Source organism: Ctenopharyngodon idella, chromosome 9, assembly GCF_019924925.1.
Source record: "Ctenopharyngodon idella isolate HZGC_01 chromosome 9, HZGC01, whole genome shotgun sequence".
Classification (NCBI taxonomy): Eukaryota; Metazoa; Chordata; class Actinopteri; order Cypriniformes; family Xenocyprididae; genus Ctenopharyngodon; species Ctenopharyngodon idella.
The window spans coordinates 16,543,453-16,561,982 of record NC_067228.1 but is presented as its reverse complement, the minus strand read 5'-3'; the positions used below and the strand labels follow the sequence as shown (position 1 = coordinate 16,561,982).

The 18,530-nt window shown below is 37.6% G+C and overlaps 1 protein-coding gene across 2 annotated transcripts; it reads left to right on the top strand.

Moving 5' to 3' along the window:
• Positions 1–7,904: 7,904 nt before the first annotated feature.
• Positions 7,905–18,176, top strand: sona (SON DNA and RNA binding protein a). 2 transcript variants are annotated; one of them, XM_051905568.1, is made up of 8 exons: positions 7,905–8,077; positions 10,468–10,558; positions 10,833–11,025; positions 11,138–11,196; positions 11,323–13,797; positions 13,919–14,355; positions 16,081–16,164; positions 16,277–18,176. In XM_051905568.1, exons 2-8 carry the CDS (start codon positions 10,531–10,533, stop codon positions 16,277–16,279), a joined length of 3,279 nt encoding a protein of 1,092 aa, XP_051761528.1. In that variant the 5' UTR covers positions 7,905–8,077; positions 10,468–10,530; the 3' UTR covers positions 16,280–18,176. The 2 variants fall into 2 exon arrangements, with proteins under 2 accessions (XP_051761528.1, XP_051761527.1); XM_051905567.1 differs by having other exon boundaries at positions 10,427–10,558.
• The last annotated feature ends 354 nt before the right edge of the window (positions 18,177–18,530 follow it).

Sequence of the window (18,530 nt, the reverse complement as noted above, 5' to 3'; positions counted from 1 at the left end):
CCATTGAACTTGAACTACATAATACTAATACATGTGCCTTGAAGGAGAGGAAGAGGGCAGTGCTGGACTGAGCTGACCTGATTCATGCTACTCAGATTCATGATACTCAAATGCCTTCATCTCATTTTCATTCTCTGCTTACTAAACATCAGCAGTACTATTTGAGGGACATGAGAACATAAGGCACACACGTCTGTGTCAGCACCAGGAGAGACGGATCTCGAGATGTGTTTTTATGAAGCCATAAACATCGGCCCATCTGCTACTGCCAATGATCTCAGCAGCAGAAAGAAGTGCAGGTTTATGACTTCATACAAAGCCTACAGCACTGAATATAAACGAGCATGAGAGACACAACCTGCAGGTGATAGGAGAAACTCATTTGGCATCACATGGGCCTCTTTTGAAATCCTGGTTTAACTTTCTGAGTTATAAAACATACAGATGAGATGTCTCTTTTGACTTTTGTGAGCACAGCTGCGAATTTAAATATGCAACATTCTATGCACAATATACATGTCTGAAAATATTACCATGTCTGTTTGTGGTACTAAGAATGGCAGTATTTAATGAACTCTGGGTTCTTTTTCATGGCTTTTTGTGCTTTGGGTGATGCAAAATATGAGAAAAATGCTTTATTGTCACACTAAATAATTATCTGGAAAACTTCAGTGTGATTGTAAAAATTGAAAATTGTAGGCAATCAGGACACAATGACCTTGAAGCACTATTTCTGTTCCCCACAAAAAGAAATTCATTATCTGTTCCACAAAAAGACAAACATCATTCTAATTTTAAATAACATACGCCCTGCCACTCAGAACCTGAGTGCATACATGAGAGGAACTTTAGCCTTGAAACTTATACGAAACACTAACTGCTTTACATAAAAAAACAGCGACAGTAATGGCTGATGTTATGATATAATGGCTGATTTGTCAGTTCTAATTGGAGCTACAATTGTCTGAAATGGTGTCACCATTGCAGTGATTAGAAATGATACACCACTCACCCCCTTGACCTTCCTCTACAGACCACACATGCTCTCTCTTTTTACATAGCTTAATTGCATCTTGCCCACTGAGGATGTGGGTAATTCAATATAACATCATGTTCTCACACTAGACTCGTCTGGATTAAATGTCCATCAAACTGCTGCAGTTTATCATAATACGTTTCATGGCCACAGACTACTCTAGTATTACAGAAACAATCTGTTCTATTCTAGCCACAGAGGTTTTAGAGATGAAATGTAAATGTAGAGGTTCAAATAAATCTAAATGTGTCACAAAATAATAAAACATATCCCATATTCCATTTAAAGGTCTGTCTGAACAAAACCGATATGAATTACTGCCTAGTCGTGTGTTAACTGGCTCTCTGTATTGCAGTCTAATCAAATAATGCCATCAATAAAACAAGATTTGTACAGAAAAAAATACACATTAAATCAGGTGTCAAAATGATTCAAATATTGTCATAATGATTTGCCTCCATTTGTGGATGCCAATGTCTCATAAAAGGTTATATAAACCACCATAAACCAGATTTTACAGTTTGCTTTTTAATCATAACCGAAGAAGCAACTATAACAGTCAACATGTCTTCATCTGATCCTTATAAACATTTAAACACTAACAGTCAAAAGTTTGAGCACACTTCACTGTTTGATTTAAAGGCTTATGCTTAAATGATTGAGATTATTTTCATACACAAATATGAATTGTTCTTATTTTAGTATTAAAATACTTATTTAGTATTAGTATTTAGTTAGTATTCTATTTTTTCTAATATAAGCACAGTACTGTGCAAAAGTCTTAAGCCACCACCAGTTTTTTTGCTTTAGCAAAGTTTTAATGACCATCCATATTTACTTTTTTGGTCTTTATTACGATACAAACAGAAAATACAGGGGGAATATATACACAAAATGGCTTCTTTAAGCAAAAATCAGTATTTAGTGCGACAGTAATCAGTATTCCAGTCTCTCAAAGAAGAAAATCTGTGAAACTTGAAACTGAAACTTTGAAAGTTTTTTGCCTTCCAGTCCTTTTCCATTCCATTTAGGTTTAAGAGAGTCAGGTTCCTACTCTTGCTCAGGTGTAAGGAGAGGTAACCAAATACTTGCCACTTTAGCTATAGAAGTCATTTTTTCTGTTTTTTTTTTTTTTTTGTTTTTTTTGTTTTTTAAATACTGCATACGAATTTCCGGTATTTTCTGGTTATATTCTAATAAAGAGACTGAGAAATAATTCTATATAGTCATTATACCATTGCTAAAACAACATCTAATGGTGGCCTAAGACCTAAGACTTTTGCACAGTACTGTATATATATACACACACACACACACATTTAAATACATATATGAAAATATAGCTGTGGTCCCATGCTAGAGGATCACGATTGTGGGTTCTTGTAATTTAAGAATTGGAAAACCCCTGATCAATGCTACATGACACTTTCCCATAAACAGACATCCTGCTATAGATAAAGAACATAAGCTGCAAAACACACATTATTGAATAGAGCTAAGCTAACTAAATAAATTACTGTATCTTGCACTGGAAATAGAACAGGAAAAAGATGGCAATAAAATTAATTTAACTTTCTTTGAAACATGAAAAACTTTCCCTTTTTCACAGTCCTGCTGAGAGGCATCTGAAAATAGAGGCAAGATGTCACCAAGCAGTGATGACTGATCATGAAAGTGAGTATGACTTTTTGAGCACAGACTCATGTGGAATGATGTGAGCGTGTAATTCAAACTTTAATTGCCTACCCAGTGTAACTGTTCCCTCTGGCAACAAGGTGTAGTGTCTTCAGAACAGAGCACCCAGAGCCATTATTTCTCCTCTCTGTTCTGCAGATACAATATGTCCCACTGTACAATATTAGTGTTGGCATGTTAATATGAGGTCGTTTAAAAGCGCCCTTTAACACGCCAATAAGTGGCACTACAAATATGAACGCTCTGCAAATGAATAGTGAAACTGTGTCAGATATCTCTATTTAAAGCATCTAACTGACATAAATTACTTCTTAGGTATGAAGGGATTTAGACCAACCATTGAAGTGTTACAGAACATATGAAATGAGAAGTAAAATAAACGGCCAATCAAAAGCAAAAATTTTATTTAAATGTGTTTTATAGGTTGTACTCAGATGTCTGACAGGTTATTCATTACAAAAGGTTACAGTGTAAGAATTACTGTCAAACTGGTCAAACTGACAGTCCCTTGCAGTATACTTGGATTAAAACCCTGTGTGGGGCATATATGACTCAGAGAACAAACAGTGTGTTTCTTATGTCTAAATGACTCCATGTTGTGTTGAAGCCCTAAAAACAAGTCATTAATGTGCGATCGGGCAGAAAACAACAGAAAAAAATGTAAATGGAATCTGATTTAGCTCCTGGGAGCTTTTATAATGTGCATGCTGTAAAAGCAACTTAGTGGAAAAAGATGGCCTCTCCTGAAATAACATCAGTTAATGCTTCCAGGAATTAGTAATTTGTTCAAAAATCATTCAGAGGCCTGTGCAAGACTTTAAATAAACTGTTCTCCTTTTACATTTTCAAGGAAACCTGCGAGGTCACCATGATTTTGCCAAGTAAGACACTGACATTCAGCTCAAAATACCCCACAGATCATTTATTGTAGCTTGTCAAATTTGCCCCTATTTTGGGTGTGAGCAAAAACATGCTGTTTTTGTGTGTGTCCCCTTAAATGCAAATGAGCTGCTGCTCCCGGCCCGCTTTCCAAAAGAGGGAAGGGGCTTAACAGCTCGCGCTTTGGTTGCTCAACAACAACAAAGCTGGAGAATCTCACGCAGCCAAAATGACGATTGTCAGTAATGGTGTTCAGCCTTACATTGTTCAATCCAGAGTCTGACACTGAGGGAGAGACTCAGGAAGAAGTTACAACTTTTAGAATACAACTGGACATTTCTGAATGGTTAGTGGATACATTTATGTAGTTTCTGTGGAGTTGATTCAACTCATCAACTAGCATGTGCCGTCATGTTAATCTTTTGTGCAAATCCAGAGTTGAACTGACTCTCGTTTGTGAAGCAGTTGACGGCATGGCAACAACACTCTACTACAACAACCCTTCCTCTTCTCTAAAGCAGCCGAACATGGCCTCGCCCCCTCTGTTGAGTGTTCTCGGGGACAGGGTTTATGTAAATTTTAGGGTTTGTGATGTCACAAACCCAGGAAGAAGCTCGTTGTAGTTCCTACCAGCCGTTTGTTGTACTCCTTAAAAAGCAATTTCTGTAAAAGAAAACTTTGAGCACTGAAATTTTTTTAAACAGATGTTGTTTATGCTCTAAAAGCAACATTACACACTAACTAAAGTTAAAAAAGTGAAATCATAATTTAAAAATGCAGCGTTGATGGTGTACAAAGATCAAGAGCTTGTTTGCATACACAAAATCTTAGTGACGTGATACTGAACATCTGCGGTATATTGGTCCTCACAGACACCTGAAGTATTTGTCTCTTCTCAGCAAAGTCTCTGTTGCATTGGGTATTGAGAAACTTTTACTGTGCAAATGTTGCCAAAGGTTTCAAGGGGCTATTCCAATTTTTCACCTCTGAGACTTTTATAACACTTGCATGGGCTTATCGGAAAAACTCAAACTGTTACCTAGGCAACTGCTGCAATACTTAGAGATAAGTTAACAACCTCATGCAGCGACCTTAACCATTCAGTGAAACCCAGTTCAACATCACAACCCATCTTAGACTTTAAACAATGTTCCTTGCTTCTCGTTGCTGAAATAATTCAAATGAAATGCTTAATGCTATGTTCTGATTAGCTGTGTCAGTGAGCTTATAATTGCTAGCGGTCTTTCTTGTTTTAATTCAGAGGAAGAACTAATATTGCAGCATGATGCAAGTGCTCCCTCAGTTGATTTCAAATGATACTGCATGCCCTTGCTCAGTCAACAAATTGGGCTTAATTCATTTACATACACACTTATATCAGCAATACCCCAAAAGGTTATCTGTTTTTACCTTGGAAAGCAGTTTATTAAGAAAAACTTGAACGTTAGCTTCACAAAGCCTTATTTTAAAAAAGTTTTTAAAAATTTAAGGTTAAGGTGTGATGGACGGACGGACAGACAGACAGACAGATGATAGATAGATAGATAGATAGATAGATAGATAGATAGATAGATAGATAGATAGATGGGTGGATGGGTGGATGGATGGATGGATTTAGTGTGGCATATTCCATTCAACGTTACATTCATGAACTAAAAAGACTAGTTCTTCAGTTCTGAATTTTGCACAACCCTGTTAGTAGTTCTTATAACTTTTATGGCAAGAACATATCAATGCGTATGCACTTTATATGAAAAAAGATTGCTGTGCTGTTGTTGAGTAAGGGATCTCATTCAAAACATGTTGTATGAGAGATGTGCTGAGTTGGCCTGAGCACAGCACCTCATGAGACCAAAAAATGCCTGGCTTCTGACAAGACAACGATATTTTGCTAAACAGAAACAGTCCAATTCTATTTAGAGTCTACACAGAGATATTCATCAAATGTCATTATTTCAGCATAAGAGAGAAGAGTTGCCCCCACCATTATGGGGCCCTGGAGTCACGAAGGAGCATCTACACCTGATATAATGTTTCTATAGTTCTCTCACCGTGGTCTTACACTGCCCCCTGCAGGAAACTTTTGAGATTACTTGTGCATTAGGTTTTTCCTTTACTAAGTGCTGGTCATATAAGTGCTGGTTTCCTTTACCAGTGCTGGTCATATAATTAGAATATCATCAAAAAGTTGATTTATTTCACTAATTCCATTCAAAAATTGAAACTTGTATATTATATTCATTCATTACACACAGACTGATATATTTCAAATGTTTATTTCTTTTAATTTTGATGATTATAACTGACAACTAAGGAAAATCCCAAATTCAGTATCTCAGAAAATTAGAATATTACTTAAGACCAATACAAAGAAAGGATTTTTAGAAATCTTGGCCAACTGAAAAGTATGAACATGAAAAGTATGAGCATGTACAGCACTCAATACTTAGTTGGGGCTCCTTTTGCCTGAATTACTGCAGCAATGCGGCGTGGCATGGAGTCGATCAGTCTGTGGCACTGCTCAGGTGTTATAAGAGCCCAGGTTGCTCTGATAGTGGCCTTCAGCTCTTCTGCATTGTTGGGTCTGGCATATCACATCTTCCTCTTCACAATACCCCATAGATTTTCTATGAGGTTAAGGTCAGGCGAGTTAGCTGGCCAATTAAGAACAGGGATACCATGGTCCTTAAACCAGGTACTGGTAGCTTTGGCACTGTGTGCAGGTGCCAAGTCCTGCTGGAAAATGAAATCTGCATCTCCATAAAGTTGGTCAGCAGCAGGAAGCATGAAGTGCTCTAAAACTTCCTGGTATACGGCTGCGCTGACCTTGGACCTCAGAAAACACAGTGGACCAACACCAGCAGATGACATGGCACCCCAAACCATCACTAACTGTGGAAACTTTACACTGGACCTCAAGCAACATGGATTGTGTGCCTCTCCTCTCTTCCTCCAGACTCTGGGACCCTGATTTCCAAAGGAAATGCAAAATTTACTTTCATCAGAGAACATAACTTTGGACCACTCAGCAGCAGTCCAGTCCTTTTTGTCTTTAGCCCAGGCGAGACGCTTCTGACGCTGTCTGTTTTTCAAGAGTGGCTTGACACAAGGAATGCGACAGCTGAAACCCATGTTTTGCATACGACTGTGCGTAGTGGTTCTTGAAGCACTGACTCCAGCTGCAGTCCACTCTTTGTGAATCTCCCCCACATTTTTGCATGGGTTTTGTTTCACAATCCTCTCCAGGGAGCGATTATCCCTATTGCTTGTACACTTTTTTTCTACCAAATCTTTTCCTTCCCTTCGCCTCTCTATTAATGTGCTTGGACACAGAGCTCTGTGAACAGCCAGCCTCTTTTGCAATGACCTTTTGTGTCTTGCCCTCCTTGTGCAAGGTGTCAGTGGTCATCTTTTGGACAACTGTCAAGTCAGCAGTCTTTCCCATGATTGTGTAGCCTACAGAACTAGACTGACAGACCATTTAAAGGCCTTTGCAGGTGTTTTGAGTTAATTAGCTGATTAGAGTGTGGCACCAGGTGTCTTCAATATTGAAAATTTTTACAATATTCTAATTTTCTGAGATACTGAATTTGGGATTTTCCTTAGTTGTCAGTTATAATCATCAAAATTAAAAGAAATAAACATTTGAAATATATCAGTCTGTGTGTAATGAATGAATATAATATACAAGTTTCACTTTTTGAATGGAATTAGTGAAATAAATCAACTTTTTGATGATATTCTAATTATATGACCAGCACCTGTACATACTCATGTTCACACAGATTATTTGATTATGAATTCCTTAATCAAAGATCACCAGAGGCAAAAATTACAAATGATGAAGACACAAATTATAAATGCATTTCCTGCCTAAATGCCCAAAATCAGTGCCGTTCAAGATTTGTTGTTGTTGTTGTTGTTGTTGTTGTTGTTGTTGTTGTTGTTGTTGTTGTTGTTGTTGTTCGTTTGTTTGTTTTGGAGGGGGGTACCACTTCTGACATTTCCTCCTAATACTGTGAGTAGTAGTGTCATTTTATAGCATGCATGGGGGCCAGGTTCAAATACATTCATTTATAATTAATATATTTTTTTAAATTATATTTATTTAAATGAACCAAACAAAATTGCAACTGACTCGACGGCCAATGATTGCCCTTGCATTTTCATGTAGGGCCTATGGAAAACACAAATAGTATTAAATTCAGAATCCATCTGTCTATCCAACCACTGATCCATATATATATGAAAGCTGGTGTGAATGTGAATTCAGTAGGATGACGCTAGATGCCGCTCTGTGCTTGTACATACAGAAACAGACGCGCGAAGAAGTCTTGGGGGGGGTCCTGTTTCATGCGTTTCTGGGATACTGGAGGACTGACTGTGCTGTGAATGTCATGGCGACCAACAGCGAGCAACTTTCTCGTGGTTTCGTAACTGAAACCAATCAAGAAGTCAACAACACAGGTGAGTATTAGTGAGTGAAATATTTATCAAAAATAACGTCTGCTTAATTTAAGAATACGACGGAAATAACTGAGCTGAAGGCTGTTATAACAGACGTGCGTGGCTTGTTTGTTGTAAAGCCTGTTGCGAGTGGGATGCTAAGCTAATACAAGCTAACGAGTCTTTGTCCGCGTGTTCCGAGAAACGCTCAAACAACAGTATTTTTTCGACGGGTTACTGCTTTCTACGCACACATAACATAATAGTATACAACCAAACAGATTAATTATACAGTACATGTAAATGAGCAGCCAACGCAGTTTGCAGAACACGCTTGAGTTAGCCTTTGTAGGATGCGCGTGCAGAGTTAGCCGCGCGGGAGGCGAGTATCCATTCTCTCTTCTGAATGAAACGACGCGAAAAAATAACGTATTATATCCATATACATTAACAGTAAGTATGTTTATGTTATATCGACATTAAAGCTTACATAAAACTGCGTCGCCTATTCATGAGGTGAATAATATCAAAACAATCAAGCGACATGTCTCGTGCACTCTCCACCGTGCTAATCGGCTTGCTCACCTGCGTCTAGCACTCATTTAATGTAGTAAAATGAACTATTTGTATAATTACGAATCTGAGTAGCTGTTTGTAAAAACAGCACTGACTGGGCAACTATATACTGGGTATACCAAAACTATATTATACTGGGAATTGCATATTCTAAAGTGCTGCTGGTTGCTACTGTCTGTTGTATGTTTACAACCCGTTAACGACGCACTTTAAAAAAAAAAAAATTCATTGTATCCGAGATTGTCTTAATTGGAATATTTCGCTATTCCAGTGTCTTAAGACCCAGCTATATAATTTTGATTTATGAACCGTAGCAAGAACCTACATTAGGCTAACGTACTGATGTCTTTACTGTCGCTATTCTAGAATATTAAGAATATTGTATGTCCTGCATCGTTTCAGTCTTCAACGTATTACAGCCTATTTATATATCTATGTCTAAGATATTAAAGCTTTCATAAAAATGTATCGTCTATTCATGAGGTGAATATCAAAACAATCAAGCGAGCTGTCTCGCGCACCCTCTTCACTAAGCTAGTCGGCATGCTGCGCCTAGCACTCATTTAAATATAAATATATCGCACTTTATACATTTACAGGAAATCCATTTAATTTATTGTGAATTTCACAGTATATTGGGGTCAAACTATGGTCAAAATTTTAGTAATTGGAGAGAATGAGGAGGAGGTCTTGTGATTTTACAGAAACATAACTAGTATTTGTTAATTTGAAAGACAGCTAGTGATAAGTCAACCTTCAGTTGAGGGATGCATTTATTTTTGCTCTTTCATCTAAGTTAGTTACTAATATCGTAGTTGCTATCCTAGTCACATTCAGTATGCTGTTTCAGTACCCTCCTGCAGCATCATAAATTATATAAAAATCAGGCCTGATTCACTAGTTGAAAAGTCATCTGTTTGTTTTAATTGTGTGAGATTCAAAAGTGATTTGCCAGGCTGATGTTATTATGCAACAGCCCTGCTTATTGAGTGCAAAGAAGCTCTATGTGTTCAGCCAAGTGGGTCAGAGATTATGTAAGAAGCCCATGAAACATACTTTGTCTTTATATAAGTCAAATGTTTTTATTTTTTAATTTATTTTTAATGGTTTTTGGCCCAGCCATTTTCATTTGTATTTGTACTTCCAATATTTTCTGAGTGCATTGCAAAAAAAAAAAAAAAAAAAAACCCTGTATATTTATGAAGCTATAACTTAAACACTTGCTGGTAAACAATGGTATATGGTGATCTGAGCCCATTAAAATTGATGCCTCCCAGGACTATCGCAAATCATTATTGCAGTGGTGACTGACAATCCCATCTCACTGCTTTGGTGACATAAGCAAAATTCACAACAATGCATCACAGAAAACAAATAGTTTGCATAAAACATTTTTATGATCACAGCCATCCTATTTCTTGAGCCATGTGTTTGTTTGTGTTTAATGACAATGCATGTGTATAGCTTAAATGTAGGCTGAACAGTAAGCTATGAGTAAGGGTAAAGGGATAGTTCATTCAAAAATGAATATTCTCACTCATTTACTCACCCTCAAGTTTTTCTAAACCTGTATGAATTTTTCTTCTGCTGAACACAAAATATATTTTGAAGAATATGGGTAACCAAACCAGTTGATGGACCCCATTGACTTACAAAGTATGAGGGGGGGGGATACCAGGGAAGACATTGGAAGTTAATGGGGCCCATCAACTGGCTACTGACATTCTTCAAAATATCCTAATTTTTGGGTGAACTATCCCTTTAAGTTAGTTATATATTTGTTTTTCCTTTCAGAGTGAAAACTGAGGGTCAACGCATTTTCATCTGATTTACAGAGAAAAGGCAACAGAAATTGTCACCAAAACTAGGATTGGGAATCAGTTAAACCACTTTTTGAAATGGAGTGTGCAGTGAATACCGGTCCTGGTAAGTTACTGTTTTAGCCCTTTATACAGTCACAGTGTTAGCAGTTTGCTTTCAACATATGGAAAGTTGATGATGGCAAAGTGATTGTGAGCTTTCCATGTCTTCATATATTCAAACAATTTCAGAAATACCATATGTTATTTATCTGATGAAGTAAGATGGTAAGAGATGGTAAAGTCTGGATTGTCTTATAACTTTTGAATTTACTTTTTTAAAACTGTTAGAATACACTTCTTTCATAAGGTAGTTATGTATAAATAACTTGCCTCCACAGATGATGAGCCCTCTGAGACTGCTGTTCCCTATGAAGTCATTAATGTTAAGGATGGGAGTGAGACCCCCAAGAAGAAAAACAAGAAACATAAGAAACACAAAAGTAAGAAGAAACGTAAGAAGCGTAAGGGCGAAAAAGACAGTAGCTCCGAATCTGGAGTTGAGTCAGATGGCGATTCCCGAACAAGAACAAGGTTAGATTTTGTTTGGTTGTGTGTGGGTTTTTTTTTTTCTTTTTTCTCCCATTTATGCTTTTAGTTTCTTTTATGTTAAAAGTTTGTTTGTTTTTTCTTTCTTTTTTTACAGTGTTAAAAAAGATGGTTCATCTAACCCTGAGACTGATGCCACAAAAAACTGTACAGAAGGTATATGCATATTTTCTTGTCAGGCAAATTATTACATACGTATGCACAATTTTGAACCAATTTACCGTGAATTCAATGAGAGTTTTAATCTAAAAAGTAGACATACAATTATATGTGTCTTTACAGACCTCAGTGACGTGGAAGCTGATTCCAAGGTTAAAAAGCAAAAACATCGTGTTGGGAAAAAGAAGAAAAAAAGAAGGCGGAAAGAGGAGGAAAAGGAAAAGCAAGAGAAAAAGTCCTCCTCTCGCTCAAGATCGGGGAGTAGCTCAGTGTCAGGGTCAGAATCGGAATTGGACTCCAAACAATCACAAAAATTGCAGGTGGAGTCTTTAAAGTTGGACAGGAAGTCACCTATCACGGCAGCTAAAGTTCCAAAAGACAAATTTAAAGATGGCACACCCCAACTGGAAGATAAAAAGAGAGATATGACTTCTGATCACAGTGAAGAAGAAAGTTTCAAACTAGGAGGGAGAAGAAAGATGTCTCCTGAGCCTGCACATGCACTAATTGCAGAGAGGGACGTAAAAGTGGAAGCTGTTGGTGAACAAAGTTTTGTTAAAGCTCAAGAACTTCCTGATATTATCCCTAAGCTGGAGAATGTGCACAAAGAGCAAGTTGTGCAGAAGGACATCTTAAAGGAAGCAAATGGGAGTCAGAAAGAAAAGAAAAAAATGTCCCTCTCCAGGTCAAGGTCAAGATCACCTTCAGACACTAAAGGGAAAAAATCCAAACATAGTCGCTCCAGAACCCCAAAGCAGTCAACGGGTAAATCAGGACGTCATAATGACAGATCATCTTCAAGGGACAGGTCTGTGTCTGCCTCTGGTGGGAAGGATCGAACAAAACGAAGAAGCTCAAGGTCTCCATCAGGACGGTCACCGTCAAAAGTAACAAAGAAAGCTGGACGCAGGTCAAGGTCGCTCTCTGGAAGAAGAGGGTTTCGCTCTGACTCGAGGTCTCGCACAAAGACCAGAAGATCCAGGACCAGGTCCCCACGACGTGGTCATCGCTCAAGATCTAGGTCAGCTGGAAGACCAATACGTTCACGCTCAAGATCAAAACAATCTGTTTCTCGGCGGAAGAATCGGCGCTCGAGATCGCGGTCCAGATCTGTACGGAGAGGAAGACACTCAAGGTCTCGCTCTCGAAAGAGGACACCTGTTTCTCGGACGAGGCGGTCCAGGTCTAGATCTGTCAGAAAAACAAGGCGAGCACGCTCAAGATCCGTTGTGGTCCTTAGACGATCTAGATCACGCTTGAGAAGAAACAGAAGATCCAGATCAAGATCCGGTCGTAGAAGATCAGGTTCAAGAAGCCCAAGGCGTAGAACTAAGTCTCGGTCCCCTCAGCGCTCCAGGCCCTCTGAGTCACGTTCTCCTGCAGTCCGTCAAAGGAGGTCAAAATCTAGGAGCCCTCGTAGCACAAAGTCAGAATCGGTATCTCCTCAGCGACATAAAAGATCAAAGTCACGGTCATCCTCACATAATTCAAAGTCTGAATCCCCAAAATTGAGAATGACTAAAAAGCAAAAAGGTAAACGGTCAAGGTCAGTTTCTCAGAGAAAGACATCAAGATCTAGATCCATTTCCAGGGAGCGACAATCATCAGATAGAAGTATGTCCCCTACTAAGAGAGCACACTCTAAATCTCCCACTAAAGAAGATGAGTCCTTAAAGGATCAGAGTTTAAAAGAAACCTCAGAGACTAGACTGGAGGTTTTGGATGCTGTGGAGGAAAATTTGGAAGTAAAAGGGACAGCAGGGTCAAGTGGATGGATACCAGTGACTACTGAATGTACATCTGTGCAAAAGCCATCAAATGAAGATGTAACATCATTAGAATGTGACGCACAATGTAAAAAAATCGAGGAACCCGAAAATCCCTCTGAATGTGAAGGAAGACCAAACCGATCCAGATCATTGTCTTCAGAGCCAGTTCCTCAACACGGTACTGCAGGGTCAGATGAAGATGATCGATCAGGGAGCTCACGATCACCTTCACCAAATACAGTAAAAGAATCAAAGTCCTCCAACAGAACATCTCCTGTTCGAAGAAAGCGCTCCAGATCAGCTTCTTCCACCAAGAAGAGGCGGTCCAAGTCGAAGTCTGTCAGCAGCAAGAGGAGGTCAAGGTCTCCTGCCAGAAAACGCAAGTCCAGGTCTCCCTCACATAGTCGTAAAAAAAGGACAAAGTCTCGGTCGCCTGTTCGGAAAAGGAGATCACGATCGAGATCAGCCAATCGAAGGGCAAAATCAAGGTCTAAATCTCACACAAGGACAAAGCGCTCAAAATCAAAATCCCCCAAGCGGAAACGGTCAAAGTCTAGATCACCAGCCCGAAAAAGGAGATCCAAGTCGCGTTCCCCTGCTAGAAAGAGAAGATCTCGTTCACGGTCAAGGGCCCGTCAGTCACGATCCAGAAGGTCACGATCTGTCTCACGCCGGAGGAGACCAGCATTTCGAGGGCGATCTTTTGATAGACGAGATCGGTGGAAACGTGAACCAAGCCATTCCCCAATTTTGATTCTCCGTAAGAGGAGGTCTACCTCAAGATCTCGACGCAGTTCTAGCAAGACGCCACCGCGTCTCACTGACCTAGGTAAATATGCTTTTTGCTTGGCTCCCCCTTCTTGTTAGCATGAGTAAAATAAATTAATTTCAAAATAATAGCAAGAAATGTCTGTCTACATCTCAACAATTTTAATTACCTCTCCCTTCAGATAAAGATCAACTGTTGGAGATTGCGAAGGCAAATGCTGCTGCAATGTGTGCTAAAGCTGGAATGCCCATACCTGAAAGTCTCAAGCCGAAGGCAATTCTGCAGCTACCCCTGCCAACCCCAGCTCCAGCACCCTTGTCTTTGCCTCTGCCACTGCCCGTGCCCAATTTACCTATGAATCTGCCCATGGGTATACCAGGTATGCCTGCAATGCCAAACATGACGATGAACGCTGCCGTGGCAAGTATGACTGCGGCAACCATGACCGCTGCTCTCTCAAACATGGGTGCCCTGGCCGCTATGCCCCCGATGCCTCCCCTTCCTACAATTACAAACAAGCCTCCTCCAGCACCCACGCCTAATCTCGCAAGTATTGAGGAGGTGAAGAGAAAAGTGGCTCAACAAGCTAACAGCATTAGCATCAAGGAGTTCACAGAGGTGAGATTTGTTTTTGTTGCCAAGTGAATAATAGATTATGTATACATGTATATTGGGGTCAGTAAGATTTTCTTTTCTTTTTTTTTAAAGGAATTAATACTTTTATTCAGCATAAAAGCATTTAATTATATATGGGACATGTTCAGTTCACTTATTTTTGTCATGGCCATAAGATATTAATTTGTGGGAACATCATATTAACTTGTGGGAATGTGATATATTGTGGCCACGAGATCACTTTGTCAAGGTAACAATTTTTTCTTGTGGCCATGAGTTTAATGCACAAACAAACAAACCTGCATGCGAGATAATGAGATCGTGTTTTATATATATCTCCTACATACCAGTCAATGGATTTAAAAGACTGTGGGATGAGAAGAATATATATTTTTTTTATTTTATTTACTATATACAGAATGTTAATAAGGTAAAGAGATATATTAAATGAAGGGGAAATTAAAGCAAATATGTATTAAAAAATATAATCAATAATAATAATTTACAAATATGAAATAAAAAAGAAACGATCAGTGAATGGATTTAAAAGACTGCGATGGAATAGATAAAAATGTTTTCTTGTAGGCCTGTATTACTATTTTATCATCTTATATATTCTTTTAACAGTTATTGATAACAAACTTCATTCAAGTGCTGTATATAGGCAACATTGCGCACAATATAATATAGGCTGATAGTATAATTATAAATTTTGCATTTTTTTTTTTTTTTTTTTGTCATTCTTAATTCAAAATAAAATATTAATACCAGGTTGCTATGGTCACGCTGGTTTGTTTACGAAATAAACTCATGGTTACAAGACAAAGGATCTCGACCTTCACATCATGTGACTACGACATAAGGATGATGTTACATCGACAAAATGATCTCGTGGCCACCACATATCACATTCCCAGGAATTAATCTCTTGTGATCACAACTAATCTAATTGAATCGAACATGTCCCCTATTTTTTGATTAAAAATATTAATTGATAATAAAAATTGATAAACCTTATGTTGTTAGAAAACACTAATATCTCAAATAAATGCTGTTCTTTTTAACTTTCAATTCAGCGACGAATTCTGTAACTTGATCACAAAAATATTAAGCAGTTTACTGTTTACAACAGGGGTGTCCAAACTTGGTCCTGGAGGGCCACTGTCCTGCAGAGTTTAGCTCCAACTTGCCTCAACACACCTAACAGGAAGTTTCTAGTATGCTTCGTAAGACCTTGATTAGCTGGTTCAGGTGTGTTTAATTGGGGTTGGAGCTGAACTCTGCAGGACAGTGGCCCTCCAGGAGCAGGATTGGACACCCCTGGTTTACAACATAGAATAATAGAAATTTCATGAGCATCAAATCAGCATAACTAGAATGATTTCTAAAGGATCACGAGACATTAAAGACTGGAGTAATGGCTGCTGAAAATTCAGCTTTGCAATCAGAGGAATAAATTACATTTTAAAATATTAAAACAGAAAACAATTATTTCAAATTGTAATAATATTTCACAATATTACTGTTTTTACTATATTTTTTTTTTTTTTTTTAATCAAATTAAGGCAACCATGGTGGACATAAGTCTTCTTTTAAAAAAAAAAAAAAAAAAATCATTCTGACTCCAAACTTGTGAATGTTATTATATATATATAACAACTCCTTTTATTATCAGTACTGATTTTTTTTTTTTTTTTTTTTTTTTTTTTGCAAATCATCTTTTTTTAGAAATGTAAACAGATTGCAGAGAGTAAGGAGGAGATGAGTATTGCACGACCACATGTTTCAGACGACGAAGATGATGAGACACGGGTGAATGTTCTGTCATTTTAATTGAATTCTGTCATTTTTGATTTAAATGTTTTCTTGGTCTCGGTTGCTTGTATTTACCTCTTGTTTATGTTTTATTTTAACTATTTTACAGTAACCCACTGTCCTTCTACTGCATCTCGTATACAATCCCGATGATAGACACCTGTGGCCCGCATTTGGGATAAAGGATGAATTCTGCCAGAGGCCTGTTTTTGTCGTGTAAATGAAGCTTTCATTTACTCACAGGAGTTGGACGTTTGAGCATTTGGACACTTGAAGCTACATTGATTTCAGTGGTTTATTTCAACAGTTATCTTTAATTTGTCAGTTGTTGGAACAACTGCAAGCTACAGGAACCTTTTTTACCATAGACTACCAGATTAGACCATTCAATATGTCTACCTGCCCAGACTGACGGTGAAACGTTTCGCTTTCAGGCTTGTTTTTACCTTCACTACATATGGTGCCTCTTGATACCATTAAGAAGGACCTCTGGTAGATTTAACTCAGATTTATAGGTGTAAGGGGGGAAGGGGGTGTTGATTTTGGGGTGCAGCTCACATGTCAGGTCTGTTGGTCCATACTTAACATAGAGACGTGATCGTTTTAGGAGTATTTTGTTTTTCTTGTCTTTTAAAATTCATTAAGTGTTAATCACTTGTTTAAATACATAGATGAAGATAATTGTTTTTTTTTTTTGTTTTTTTTTTTGGTTCCTTAACACTTTTGTGAACTTTTAAAGCAAATTAAATGTTAGGGTTCAGAGTTGTGGCTGTACTTGAGTGCTATATTAATGGATGATATTTGCATTGTAAGGGTTCTGACCACAAACTTTCTTTTAGTTACATCGGTTGAACCTTGCTGTGCTGCTTTCTGTGGACTGACGTTGTGGTTTGGCTTTATCTAAAAGAATTTTCACAGAGAATGACACTCATTGATGAGTTTTTTTTTTTTTTTTTTTTTCTTCCTTCATTTTTAGTCTGTCATACAGTGCATCCTTGTAAACAACAGTTCATGATGCAGTTGTGTGGTAAACAATGCTGTTTTTATCTTTGTGACTGAAATATTTGACCCAGCAGAGCTGCAGGGTGGGATGCTGTATTTTCAGTAGTAAGAACATCACCATCACCATTCTAGATGGGGGTGATTAAAATGCGTATGATTTACATAAGATTATTGTTTAGACATGTACTGTAAGATGTACTGTATACTGTGTAGGTGTTTTGTCAGTTTTGTTTTTACCTCTCTCCCCTCCACTGTTTTTTACTATGGTGGAGATCATTTCCCCAATTTATCTAAGAAATGTGATGATGGCACAGATCCTACTAATACACTTAGAAAATGTTTTACTCTTAAGGTAGACACATAAAGGTTAACAGTATTTTCAACATGAAGGGATGATCCACACTATGTTAGCTTTAGATTTGGCACTGTATTGTTGTCCACAGATAAGAAGTGATAACTTTTGTCCAGAGCTTCTTTCACCTTGGATAGATGATATAGTGATTATCGATTTAAGTTTAAAATTCATTAATATTAACAACAGATTTCAAACTGGAAATAAGAGGCATTGTGAATGCTTTCATTTTGCCATTGTTCACTCAAAGGGATAATTAACCCCCCCCCCAAAAAAAAAAAAAAAAAAAAAAAGTAATTTACTCACCTTCATTTATAAACCTCTATGACTTTCTACTGCAAAACACAAGATTTTGAATGACATGAGGGTGAGTAAATGAGGACAGAATTTTCATTTTTGAACTATCCCATTTTTGAACTGTTTCATAGGATAATTTATGAAATGAGTATGGCCATGTTGAGGTCTCTTTGAGGTTAGTCTGGAAAAGTTCTGCATCTAAGGTACAAGCCCACATTCCTTGCAACATCCTCAGTTATGACAAAGCATTTTTTTTTTTTTTTTTTTTTTTAATTATCACATCGTGAAACATAATGGCACACTTTGTATATAATGCAACATCAAATATTAAAGGAAACAATCTAATTGACTTTGAAAAGGTGTTTATTATTATTTTCTCATTTCATATGTATTGATCAAAATAGGATTCTCTTTTCAGTAGCTATGCCAGGAGACGGCGGCAATATGAATGTGACCTTTAATAATAAAGTAAGCCTTGTCTTTATGGCAGAAATGGTAAGAATACTGTTCAGTTTTTCTCTAGAATTTTTTTTTTTTTTTTTTTTAAGTAACTTGGCACAATAGACTTTACAATGTAAAAATATCATTACTAAACTAAACAGTATTAAAGTAATTAGATTAATGTTGAAGGCAAATTAAGGCCTAATCCCTTATTTTAGGAAAATATAGTCACATCTTTAGAAAAACAATTTACATGGTTATGTATCTTGAC